This window comes from Chanos chanos, chromosome 5, assembly GCF_902362185.1.
Source record: "Chanos chanos chromosome 5, fChaCha1.1, whole genome shotgun sequence".
Classification (NCBI taxonomy): Eukaryota; Metazoa; Chordata; class Actinopteri; order Gonorynchiformes; family Chanidae; genus Chanos; species Chanos chanos.
In genome coordinates this window covers 25,088,693-25,102,299 of record NC_044499.1, presented here as the reverse complement: position 1 = coordinate 25,102,299, position 13,607 = coordinate 25,088,693, and the positions used below count along the sequence as shown (strand labels likewise).

General features: G+C 40.4%; 1 protein-coding gene across 2 annotated transcripts in view; it reads left to right on the top strand.

Moving 5' to 3' along the window:
* Positions 1 to 8,408, top strand: part of tns3 (tensin 3) — a 51,964-nt gene extending 43,556 nt beyond the window's left edge. For both annotated transcript variants that reach the window (XM_030773293.1, XM_030773294.1), the window contains 7 exons: positions 745 to 840; positions 988 to 1,065; positions 1,207 to 1,284; positions 1,462 to 1,630; positions 4,809 to 4,877; positions 6,240 to 6,269; positions 6,610 to 8,408. In XM_030773293.1, the coding sequence (XP_030629153.1) occupies positions 745 to 840; positions 988 to 1,065; positions 1,207 to 1,284; positions 1,462 to 1,630; positions 4,809 to 4,877; positions 6,240 to 6,269; positions 6,610 to 6,754 (665 nt within the window). In that variant the 3' untranslated portion in view covers positions 6,755 to 8,408. The remainder of the gene's footprint in view (positions 1 to 744; positions 841 to 987; positions 1,066 to 1,206; positions 1,285 to 1,461; positions 1,631 to 4,808; positions 4,878 to 6,239; positions 6,270 to 6,609) is intronic.
* The last annotated feature ends 5,199 nt before the right edge of the window (positions 8,409 to 13,607 follow it).

Sequence of the window (13,607 nt, the reverse complement as noted above, 5' to 3'; positions counted from 1 at the left end):
GGAGGTATTTAAAAGGTCTTAAAAGTCATTAAATTTGTACTTCAAAATGTGCAACTATGCTGGTTAGTCGTAAACAACAGCTGTTAGCTGCTATACCGTCGGCCGGCTTACGTCACTTCAGCGTTCCTACTGGCGGTGCGAAAGCAAACAGAAAAAAAGCCCTAGAACGTATGTAGTTCTAGGGGAAGCTCCCCAGGGGGTAGTTCCTATCGAATTACCCCCTAGAACTGTTCGGTGCGAAACCTCCTAAGGTTCCTCTTGCGCTGCGAAAGTAGCTATCCTGAAGTAGGAGCTAAAAAAAGCCCCTCAAAACGGCGTTCTAAGAACTATCATCGTTCTAAGTTCCTGCGGTGCGAACACGCGAAAAAGGGGGTACTTTCTCCAACAGTTCTAAGAACTATGGAAAAGTTCCTCCGGTGCGAAAGCGCCTTTTGTGCTTTGGTTCCTACTGTTAGGCCCACCTGTGATGACATCATTGTAAAGCTTTCCCTCCTGCTTTAAGATGGGCTTTTTGTGTGACTGCTTTAGCATATGACACTCCTTCCACACCCCACTTTGCAAGACATTTCATGGATGCTGCTGCTTAATGCCTTGCTGTTGTAGCCCTCTGGTTTTCTTTGTTTGTGTCATAAAGAAAAAGAAAAGATGGATTTGATTTCATCCTTTTTGACTTTTCCCTGTTAGTTTGTTTCATTCATGTTTACCAACTGTGTTTTTCTCTTTCTCACTCTCTCTCTCCTATAGGAGGGGACTTGTCCAATGAGCTTGTCCGTCATTTCCTAATTGAATGTTCACAGAAAGGAGTTCGACTGAAAGGATGTCCAAATGAGCCATATTTCGGTGAGCAACTTTCATACTTCCTCTCTCTCTCTCTCTCGCTCACACACACGCACTGTTTTGATTTAGTGATATTATTGCTGTTCACTGCATCAGATTTCTCTCTCGCTCTGCTTTCTCTCTCGCTCTCTCTCTCTCTCTGTGTCACAGGCAGCCTGACAGCTCTGGTCTGCCAGCACTCCATCACTCCACTGGCACTGCCATGTAAACTAATCATCCCAGACAGAGGTATTCCTCTCCCTTCTCAATTAATTGAAAACCCCAGTCATCTTGTCTAAATCTCCCAAGTAAAACAAAGAAGTGGCCCTTTTACTCCCTGTTGGCTTACTGTGTGATTGCTGAAGCTGTGCTCTCTCGCTCCCCCTGCAGACCCATTGGAGGATGTCACTGAGTCACCTTCTCAGACCATCTCTAACTCTGCGGCAGAGCTGCTGAAGCAAGGGGCAGGTAAGTGTGCCACACTGCTCCTCTTATTGTTTAGGAATGGGATGAGACACTGGACATACACATAACAAACAGTCCCTGAATTACTGCACTTATTGTCTGTTGGAGTTTTTTTGGTTGCAGTTTGTGTGGTGGTGTAAGTTTGTCATGAGTGTTGTGTGTTGGGTTTGGTGTTCACAGCCTGTAACGTGTGGTATTTGGGTTCGGTGGATATGGAGTCCCTGACAGGCTCTCAGGCTGTACAGAAGGCCACCACTGACACACTGAACATGGACCCTCCCCCCATCTCCACGGTCGTCCACTTCAAAGTCTCCTCACAAGGGATCACACTCACAGACAACCAAAGGAAGTGAGTGTCACTACACCACACACACACTCACACACTCATATACATTCATATACACACACACAAACACACACACACTCACTTATACACATTTGTACACACACACACAGAGTAATATGGAGTTAGAAAGCTGCCAAAATGTTGCAAACAAATAGAATGTGTTTTATAAATGCCCCACAATTTTCAAATATACACAAACCATGCTCTACAAATATAACACACACCTCTCAAACAAACCTAATGTTCTTTGCAAATACAAAACACGGCTATCAAAAAAATACAATGTGTTTTACAAATACAAATGCTACTTACAATCAAATGCAGGGCACGTTCCACAAATGTAAAGAAAGAATGCAAATAAATAAGCAACATTTTACATGTCTGTGTCAACAGTTATGTGCATTTTTTTTTTCTGGCAAGTTCACAGCAACACATGTCATTTGTAGATCATGGGACTTTTGGCACTGTTATTCCACTTGTGTGACTTGCAAATGTAAATTCCTGATTTTCTCACAAATGGACTGTGCATCAAAACAGCAGGTGGTGCCAAAGGGACATCTACCTGTTAGCTCATTTAAGCCCAGTTAATACCTCTGCGTCGAATCTACACCGTAGGTTACGGCTTAGGCTCTGCATAGCCGCATACCCTACGCCGTAGCCTACGCCGTAGCCTGACGCGCACCTCCCTAGAAATGTAACTACACATCGCGGCGACGCACGTTGAAGCAGGCCACAACAACTGGGATTGGTCCACTTGGTAGGATCACCCTCCTTCTGCTCAATTGGTTCAATGGTCGTACACATCATCTCTTCCAATGTCTTCTCTCTTTTCTGTGTTGCAGTAATTTCAGTAAAAGTAACTGTTGTTCAACATTTATTAGCTCTAATTCCAACATGATCCATTCAGTTTCAGTCGGGATTGAAAATTTTCGGCAAAGTGGCAAACTTAACGCCCGTTATTTTAAGAGCTCCGTTTGTTTGTCCCACAAAGTTTAGAAACTACTCCTTTTAAATGCAAAACTTGTTTTACAGATATTCCTGTGCAAGGACTGAATTCCAACTCTTTATTTAACATAACTCCATCGTTTGTAATGCAAGAGGAAATCAACACAGTGGCATAGAAATCCCACCAGTAAACTAGCGTTTTGAAGGTTTCGTTACAGAGCAACGCGGACACACCAACGCAGAAGTATAAATGCTCACAACGGCGTAGGCCACTCGCGTAGGCTACGGCTATGGCTCCACGTAGAGCCTACGCAGAAGTATAAATCAGCCTTTAGCCTTCCAAAGGAGTTGCCTCAGATTTCTCCAGGGGGGTATTCCAAGTACGTGGTTTAGTTACCATCTTGGATAAGTTATCTCAGAACAAGTGGTAAACCTCTTAATAGAAGAGCCCTGTGGCTTCACTCTCCTAGCAAAACAAAGCCACAGGGCTCTTTTATTTGTAAAATAATTTGTAAATCTCTGTGATCGCACACACACACAGTGAACAGTGAGCAGTGAATTTGTCCTCTGCATTTAACCCATCCAACACACCAGTAGTGAACACACACACACCAGACGCAGGAGCAGTGGGCAGCATTCCTTGCACCCGGGGGGCATTAGGGTTAAGTGCCTTGCCCAAGGCAACCCTCCGGTCACGAGCCCGGTTCTCTAACCTGTAGACCATGGCTGCCCAACCTTTTATTAGGAGATATACTACTTACTCTGAGTTAACTTAACTGGGTTAGTCACTAAACCACGTACTTGGAATACCTCCCAGGTAGTCAGAGCACATGGACATGGGGTGCATTCGAATAGTCTTTTTTGCTTAGGAAGGTTCCTAACTGATTGAAACGACCCGGAAGTATCTAAGTGGCAGCCATGATAAAAGCTTTTCGAATTCTCTGAACACTAAGGTGCTTCAGTGCTTCCTTTCCTATCTCCTTTAGCACAGGGTACCTTGGACCATCCTTTACGAAAGGAAAGGAGATACTGCCATCCCACAACTCCTTGCGGCAACAATATTTGGCCGTTCACGAAAACAAAGATCAACATGACCGACAAGGGATATGAGACGTTTATGGCCAGATGATGTTTTTCATTGAACATGTTTGAAACCTAAATAACGATGATATGTGCAGTAGTAGATTTGTAGTCCTAACATGTTATGCTTATCTTGCATAAATTTAACAGTTATTTCCATACAGTCATACTAATTGGGATTCATGTTGTTAAATATGAGTGGACAGGAGGGTGAGCGTGAGCAACCATTCTCAATGTGACAACCATTTTGTTTCACTTTTGTGACTGGTAGCCTGTTTTCCTTTTTTATTTCAACCTTGGTAACGCGTGGGGTGAAGTATCTAAGATGTGCTTTTAGTAGTCTATCTTCGGAACTTTGTAGTTTCACCACGGCAGACCCATGTCAATAACATCCGGTGTCACATAATTACATAGCCTAGTGTAAGTACAGTCAGATTCTCTTAGCACTGCAGTTGTCTTTTCCCTATGAAGTCCCTATGAATTCTCCTTCCCATCTTTCCTTGACCTCATGGCGTTTTCCGTCGAGGTCAAGGAAAAGTGGTTAGGAAAGGACATAGGACACAATTTTTGACTATTCGGATGTACCCATGGTGTTTCAACATGAGCAGTCAACAGGTTGGTTAGCAACTGTATTTCTGACAAGCTAATGGAGGGTAGATGTCCCTTTGGCGCCACCTGTTGTTTTGCTCAGTCCATTTGTGAGAAAATCAGGGATTTCTATTTGCAAGTCGCACAAGAGTGCCAAAAGTCCCATGATCGACAAATGATGTGTTTTGCTGTGTACTTGTCAAAAAAATGTGTTGCATTTGTAAAACTGTTGACACAGACATGCAAAATGTTGCTTACTTATTTGCATTCTTTCTTTACATTTGTGGAACCTGCCCTGCATTTGACTGTAAGTAGCATTTGTATTTGTAAAACAGATTGCAATTTTTTGATAGCCGTGTTTTGTATTTGCAAAGCGTGTTTGTTTTTGTTTGAGAGGTGTGTGTTGCATTTGTAAAGTATGGTGTGTGTGTATATTTGAAAATTGTTGGGCATTTATAAATCACATTCTGTTTGTTTGCGACACTGTGGCAGCTTTCTAACTCCATACATTATCACAGGGTTCAGATGTTACTAAAGATGTTACTGTTTGTGTCTGTTCTCCCCTCAGGCTGTTTTTCAGAAGACATTATGCTGTGAACACAGTCATATTCTGTGCTTTAGATCCTCAGGACAGACAGTGAGTCAAACTAACATGCTCTGTATGATATATGACTAGGGGTGTCCCCGACTAAGAATTTCCATAGTCGAATCAGATTCGTCAGGTCCTGCCTATAGTCGACTAATCGTCGAATCATGGCTTCTTTTTTTTTGTTTTGTTTTTTTTGCTCATTGATCCATATTCTCATTTGCGACATTGGATTCCATTTTTTCCACACCTGAAAAAGGGCTGACACGCCCAATTAAACAATTTGTCTTCTTGACTTGGCATGTGAATTTATTTTATAATAGTACGTGTTCCATCCTTTTTCTCACTCATCATTTGAAACGTCTGCATTATGGTGACCTTATAACAACAATAATTATGCCCATTTAGAATGTAGTGGGCCCATAGCTTAAAGTAAAAAAGAGGCCTGAGTAGCTAAGTACAAAACTTTTTTCTTCCGCACACAGAAACAACTTGATAATAAAAGGACAAAAACTGAAACGGGGCCACTGTCAAGTGTCGACATATCAAACAAAGTGGCATATAAAAATGACCATAACAAAATATAGGATTAAATAATAAACTTTTTGAATCCCTACAAGATATGAATTACAGGCAATATGGAATAAACAATATTCATAAAACAATTCCTTAACATTAATATAAAACTAGCATTTTAATACCATGAACTGCAGAACATCACCGCAAAGTAGAATAAAATTTACGACAACATTTTGGACTAAACAGAATGGGATAAACCTAATAAATAACAAATAAATAACTGCAGAGTGCTGAATATGCGAGCTTGCCGCCATGTCCAGGAGTTTGTTGCATGACTTCCATATCTGTTGTTCATTGCCCAGGCTTACCCTTGCTAATGTTCCTCAGGTATTTTAATAAGTTACCAGGAATGCATGTTTGGGTCATTATTGTTAATTTCTGTTGATTTATTTATTTGTAATTAAATCGGAGTAGATTTCATAGGCATATAATGGAATTCTGCGCTGTTCCGAGCCTATATCTGACTACCAATTTTATGTTCAAATAGCGCTTTTATGTCCAAATGTATCCTGCTCCCTTGCAAGTCAGAAGAAAAACAAATGTGGGAAAGACAGGGAGTCAGAGACGACAACACTAGCGTTTCGTCCCAGAGCACGTCACAGTCCAGAGTCACCTTTATATTCAGGACCGCCATCCTGTCGGAACGGAACAATCCTTGTTTTATAACCACATTTTGCGGCGATTCGACTATGAGATTGGCAGTCGAATCGGGCTCCTTAGATCAAATTGTCGAATAGTCGACTAATCTGGGTCACCCCTATATATGACATGTTTTATTAAACTGACAGATAATGGCCGTGCTGTGATAACTGTCTTTATGTTCATTATTTGCAGATGGAAAAGGGATGGCTATGCAGCAGCAAAGTAAGTCCACTGAATATTTCAGATGTTTTGACTGTGATCTGTTAGACATGTAAACAGTAGTTCCAGAATTATCAGTTGCATTTTGTCAAATTCTGTCAGTATGAATAAATTTGGTTAAATACTTTTTAGTGTCAGTCCTGCATGGTCTGACTTGTACTGTCCTTTTGACTTCCATATGACCAAATGAGTGGTCCAGTGTTTCGACAGGGGAGTTTTTACTGACTGATAAACAGGCAAAAAGAAGACTGAATTATTTTTATTTGAATGGATTTAGAGAAAACATGACAGGACCTTTTCATTTCATTGTTTGGCTCGACAAATTGGGTCCTCTGTCTTTCAGGATTTTTGGGTTTGTGGCACGGAAGACCGGCAGCGCTATGGATAACGTCTGTCACCTGTTCGCAGAGCATGACCCAGAACAGCCTGCCAGCGCAATCGTCAACTTCGTCTCCAAGGTGATGATCGGCTCGCAAAAGAACAGTTAAATCCACCCATGAACTTGAATTTACTCTTCCGTGGTGGAGTAAATAACTGGAGATCTACTTCCCCAACGATGGCATCACAACATCACATGAACCAATGGGATTGTAGGTGTTGTCACCATGACTACTTTAGAGGATGTGAGTGAGATAAGAAACGTGGAAAGAAGACCGAGTTCTGCAGTATAAACAAAACTCAACAAATCAAGAAAAAGAACCGAAAAATGGACATGTAACTATTTATGTACTGGTGTATGACATGGTGTATTTAATTGTTTGTTTGTAATTTCAGAATTGGACTGTTGCCTTCACAACACATCTGGGTGGGGCTGTTTCTCTGTGTTTGAACATTGAAATTTTAAGCCATTCAGATAATTTTGTCTGAGGAAGGGTGAATTGCTATCAGTAAATATACAGACTTCTGTGTTCGATTAAGTTCTGTTCTTGAAAATGACCAAAGAAGGCCCTTCCTGATGACCCTTCCATATTGTTCTAAAGCCCCTTTAAACACATCCACTGGTAATTACTCTGTAAATATTATATATTCAGAGTTAGGCTGATTACCTCTCACCTTTGCATTCTAAAAATAAAGAAAAAAGATCTAATTATTGTACTTCTGTAAGTTCGCTTTGTGCAAGTTAAAAAAGGATCTCTGATCTATGCAAGCTGTATTGTGTAATTATTGCTTTAAATATTAAAGTTGTTTGACCTGTTTTCATTCCTAGATGTACTGATATCAGCTAGCTCCCTAGGTTGGTTATCTTTTACGCGACTACTATTACAGTCAACCCATTTTTAATATGTACAACCTTTTACTATTTTTAAAATGCAATAGAAAGCAACATAAGAGTATTTTTGTATTTAAACCCTAATATATTCTACATTTAGATATAATTATGTACCCAACATGTATGTAATGATTTCTGTTTAATGGAATTATATACCCTGCACACGTATACAAGGACGTACGTTTAATGAAATAAATTCACTATGATGCAACACAAAGTGCCTTTAGGCCACTCACATCTCAAATAGGTTTTCTTCAATGAAAAGCTTTGTTAAATGCTCAAGTGTTTGAAAAATATTTTTATATTTTTTATCTTACTGAGGCGTAGGAAGAGAAATCTATGTATGTTTCGTCATAAACTGTTGTCTAAGTAGTTGTGTGATGCATATTTGAGTTATATACTGATACAAGTGGCGTTTTCATTGTGTCATATATGGTTTCGTGTCTGTTATGGTGTGTGTCTCCCAGATGATATGTAAATATGACCTCACTGGGGTTAATTGACAGGTCATTAACCAATCAAAAGGTCCTGACTGGGCTGTCAGCAATAACAAGGATAAAGACAAATTGAAACGAACTAGCTAGACTAGGATCCATGCTGTTCACTCTTTAGTTTTCCTCTGAAAAATCATATTAATGTATTCTTTATGGAGAGGGACCAAGACAAGAATTTCGGTAAAATCTGACTATACTTATGATTATAATCGAATATCCATTGAATGTTTCCAATGTATGTATTGTTGATGGTAATAATGTGTACATAAGTCACACTGTGTTGTGAAGCGTGTGATGCTGACTGAGAGACCATTGTTGACAAATGTGTGAACTGTATTGTCAGTGTTGGAGACGATATAAATAAAGGGCAAACCTGTCTGTGTGTGTCTCTGTTCCTCATTGCAGGACTGGGCATGCTCAAATATGTCAATAAGAGCATATTTCTGTTTTTAATCTGGATTGATGTACACTGAAAAAACAACCTTCTGTCCCAATGATCCTCAACCAGTGCCTCAATGGTAATGTTAATCATAGACAGTTGTCTGTCGGTTTGCTTTACATGAAAAGATGAAATGATTATAAAATGATGGAGCTTTGATATTTAGGGGAGGCATTTTTGACCCACTCACCTATCCAACTGTGTGGGGGGACTCTTATTTTAAATTTCACACATATGCAGGCAATCTGAATACCATGCAACAGTTGTTTTCAATCTGTTCCCCAGCGCTCCCTTACCCTGTGCATTAATTGTTTAGCCCAGCTGTAGCACAACTGAGTCCACAGATCAACCAACCAGCAAACCTTTGATTAGGTCAGTTAACCATTATAACCAAGAGTTAAATGCAGGGTAGGGGTTCCATGAGAAATACAATACAATAAACTGTTTTTTCACATCCTGACAGTGTACAGAAAACAGTGAAGGGTTGACAACACTGTTTGACTATTTTACATGCTGTTCTGCTACTGCGGGGTAAAACCATCCATTTAACACGATCTATTCACACAATCCATTCAGTGTTCAAATATATACTCTGAACCCCCTCAACACAATGATAAACTATTGGTTCCCAGTCTGTTCCACAGGATCCCTCTATTCTGTGTGTTTTTGTCTATGTGCCTCCATTATCAGTGCTGATTTAGCAAGTCAAGGAATTGATGATTAGTTGATCAGTGGAGTCAGTCCATGTGTGTCCATGCTGGCCTGAAACAGACGTGTGTAGGGAAGGTGAGGCCCTTTGGAACAGGTTGAGAACAACTGCACTAAGATGTCCCATTAATGATGTGCAGTTACTAATACTGACCACCAGGGTGCAATAGTTAGGCATGAGACGTTGCAGAATAACTCAAGCCAGTCAGGTTAACACTTGGTCTTCCAGTCTGCTTTTAACTAATCGAACTAATGAGCTCTTTCACTGATCTAAGAGCGCAAAGTATCAAATGTAAAAGTATTAAAACACATAAGAGGTGTACTTTTTACATTACCAAATGAACTACACAATAACACATTTGAACTCAGATTCCTTTAATCTGAGATCTCAGATTCACTTCATCTAGCACCCCCCCCCCCCCACACACACACACGCACACAAACACATTCACAGCACATACATACATGCACATTTGCAATGCATTTGCACACGTGTACAACAGCAATTAAGCAAGTGTTCAAATGCACACCTGCCTTCAATCCTAAACAACCCCCCCCTTTTTTTTTAAACATCAAAACCTCTCCAAATCTGGCACAGTGTAGATGTGCATGACCCAAAACTGAGGGAAGGGCTGGGTGAAACATTTGTGTGTGTGTGTGTGTGTTCCGCTCTACCTCTGTGGACAGGTTGTGAAAATGAGGAATTCCCAGGGAGGGCATCTAGGCGAAGAAAACCAAGTGTGTGTGCATGTCGCTGTCAAAGCACGGTGTTCCCTCCTTCTCACTGGGGCTAAATCTCCGGAAAATTGTGAAATGACCATTTCAACGTTTAAAAAAAATCTGTGGAGTTGAGATTTTCAGGTGCAGTACAGCTCCGTATTCTCATTTGACACGTGTTAAAGACATTTTCCTGACTGGCCTCCACAACTCAAAATTAGCTTCAAGGCCAGTTTTGGCATAATTATCAAGGCTCTTCTGGATACATAGATTAGTAAAAGGGCTCTGTTGTAAAGAAATTTTTTCAGAAGCTGCATTACAAGTAGAACACACACCACACACAAACACCACAGTGAGATAGAGAGAGAGAGAGAGAGGGAGAGAGTTCTATGCCACAATAACTAGGCCATATGGCCTTCAAATTATGCAGTACATGTGATGCATGCGATACAGCTAAACAGCAATAACAAGAAGAGCAGATATAGTAATATTAACCAGGAGACTCTTTTTAATACAGCTACAATGGCGCAACTATCTAAAAGGTCCGCTACCATCTTGAACCTAAACAGCGAGAGCCAGCAATACCAGAATGAAGAACGTTGATTGGGTCTAACGGCCACACATGCAGTGACAATAAACAATGTCTTTCGCACAATTTTGCAAGGCCACGTTAGGTCTTGGTTTTTTTCTCCTCGACCTGGTTTTCCCAGGAGCTTGCACTGAAGTGTCAAGAGTAGCGCTAAACTGCAGAGTTCAGGTCATTAGTGGGAGAGAAAACGGCGTCATTCAGCTACTAATTGGGAGGAAAGGACCATGGCCGGTCTGATCGAAGAACAAAAGCGCTGGAATGGAGGAGGCACAGAAATAGAAAGTTTGGCTTGGACGGACCGACAATGCGAGGCAGTGTTTGGTCTAACCGAGTCTTTGTCTCTCTGTCGTAAAACTATTCTACTCTCGCGTATGCGGAATGTCTCAGACGGTCAAATGTGCTTCAAAAGATTGGATGGGACTACATTAATATTCTCTTTTTATCACAGCGCAAGTAATATGGAAAATTAAATCATTCAGACAAAGTGGCACACTCTCTCTTTTTAACGTTTTCTAATTGTCATCATCAATAATCCAAATCCGTTTAATGGAGCTGAAGACGCAAAACTGATGTTACAGACGCTCGTACTTTGCGTTTTATGTGGAAAAAAACTTTGTGTGAACAGACAATAAGGAACAGCTACGATTCGGAATGAGAATAATAAACACAGTGAACTTTCCGGTTGTCCTAAACGAGGCAGCGATCCAAATAAAGCAGGGGGCCATAAGTGGATTCTGGCCTCTTGCTATAAACGGAGGTGTATTTTACTGAGGAAAAAAAAGAAAGAAAAGAATCTATTCAAAGTAAGCTTGTGAAATCAGCTGATTAGCAAAGCTGTCCACAGATGTTTCCAGTTCACCCTCAGACTACTGTAGTTTCCTCCCCATTGCTCTCCTCCTTCTCATTTACAGCCTTTCTCTCTTTTCCACGTAGGCAACAGTCCACACTCCGTGGCCACAGACCACTGACACTTCAAAAATAAATGGAAGGCTGGACAGATGAGAGGACACCTATGATTTGGCATGGGCTGGCTTACTGTCCACAATGAGAGCCTTGCTATGTGTCTGACAACATATGTGTGTGTGTACACAGCCCAGGTGAAAAATTATTATATTTAACACTACTTCAGCTGTATATATCCAACACACTTAAATATAAATGTGACTGGTGTATCTCACATCTGCTTTCACAATTTCATTAGTATTCCAGTGGATTTAATTATAGATTCATTCTATAGTAAGGGGAACATACTGGGAAATACAAACCAGTTCCCAGTAACTGACTGAAACCGCTTGGATTTATACTAATGATATGGTTCAAACATGCTTCAAGTTACATAACAGGATATTTGCTATGGTCAAAAAATCTAAAATGCTGCCGTGACATACTGTTCTAAAACTATAAGGAGAAAGATTCAGAAACAAATAAACAAAGTGAGGTTGCAGTTTTCCTTAAATATGATAGATAGATAGATAGATAGATAGATAGATAGATAGATAGATAGATAGATAGACAGACAGACAGACAGACAGATAGATAGATAGATAGATAGATAGATAGATAGATAGATAGATAGATAGATAGATAGATAGATAGATAGATAGATAGATGTGATTGTGTGTAAGCAACATTAATTAAAGCTCTTAGAATTAATTGGAGCGACTGATGAAAAGCTGTTTGAATGAGGATTACTTTGATCTGAATCATGGCCTTGAGATATCAGTATCCGGGTGAAGCGTGACATGATGGCACATTTAAAACATGATCTGCTAAAGGAAACTGTACACAGAGATTCTGGATTAAATGTGAATGCTGATGTAAAAAGGAAAACTTCTGACACACTGCTGTACTTGACCAAATTAAGCAATGACATAAACAAAAGCAGGCAAAAGTACAGCAGGCAGTGAACATTAGCCCAGATTTATTCACAGCTCTGAGCCTTTCTGCTCTCTTCAGAGGAAGAGACAACAACCCCTGGTCTACTTTTCCATGCCCTTATGCCCTTATGCCTAAGAATGTCTGTACATGCATATGTCTCTGTGTGTGTGTGTGTGTGTGTGTCTGTATCTGTGTATATACCAGTGTGTGTGTGTTTGAGTGTGTTAAGGTGTTTGGAGGGGCCAATGTACCAGGATCCCTCTGCGCATTGCAGTATGCCATCTCTTTGTGTGATCCCTGGGGAGAGAGCAGAAGGTTTCGCGCTGAGACTGTCTCCATCACAGAGTTATCTAGAAGCCTTTCTTGGGCCCTGCCTCTCAGCCAGAACACACAGAACACATAAACAAAAAATACAAACTGTTATTGGCAAATCTGTTTGTTAATGATATGTGGTGATTTTAAAAACACATCTAAGATTCTGGTGTTGGTAAGTTACACCTGTGCAGGGGACGCAGTACACACGAAAGAAAAGAATGAACTCTGTGATCATTTGCCTAATGAGATAAAATCAACACTCTAAGAGTTAATTTAACACGGACAAATTGTAACTGATTAGAATGACTGAGGTTGGTGGGGGATGAAAGGAGTTTGAGAATAAAGTTTGAGATGTGTGACTTAACTGACAAATGTGTTATTTTCTACCACAGTTTTAAATAAGTGCAATTTTGAATTAAGAATTGGTAAAATATTCTTTATGTTAAGCATTAATATTGATATACCGCAGTCTTCTCCAACTGCCAGTTGCATAAAAAGTGCAAACAATTGACAGCATGTTAATGAAAAGAAAGGCAACCTGGATTTTTCTCTTTGGTTACAGCAGACAGCAGTGTTGAGTCTGTATTTTGGGCTGTGAATCACTTGGGCTCATTTTCATTTGCCCATTCAATGGCCTGGCGTGTTGGAGCAGGTTGGGCATCTCTGTGTAGCCTCTTCATTTAGCCATTCCCTGTGAGAATTAAAGCAAAGCCTTTTTCCCAGTTTATGGATTTCAACAACTTTTTCAAGGGGGTTGTAGTCTTTGTCTATTTTGTTCACATATAATTATGCATATGTAACTCAGACACACATTTTGCAGACTCAACAAGTCATGAGAGATTTGCTCTCCTGCCTGGCCTGGCCTTCATACTCAGGGGAGTTGGAGGGGGGGGGGGTGTTCTGGCAGAAATGCCACTCTTCCTTGGGTAAA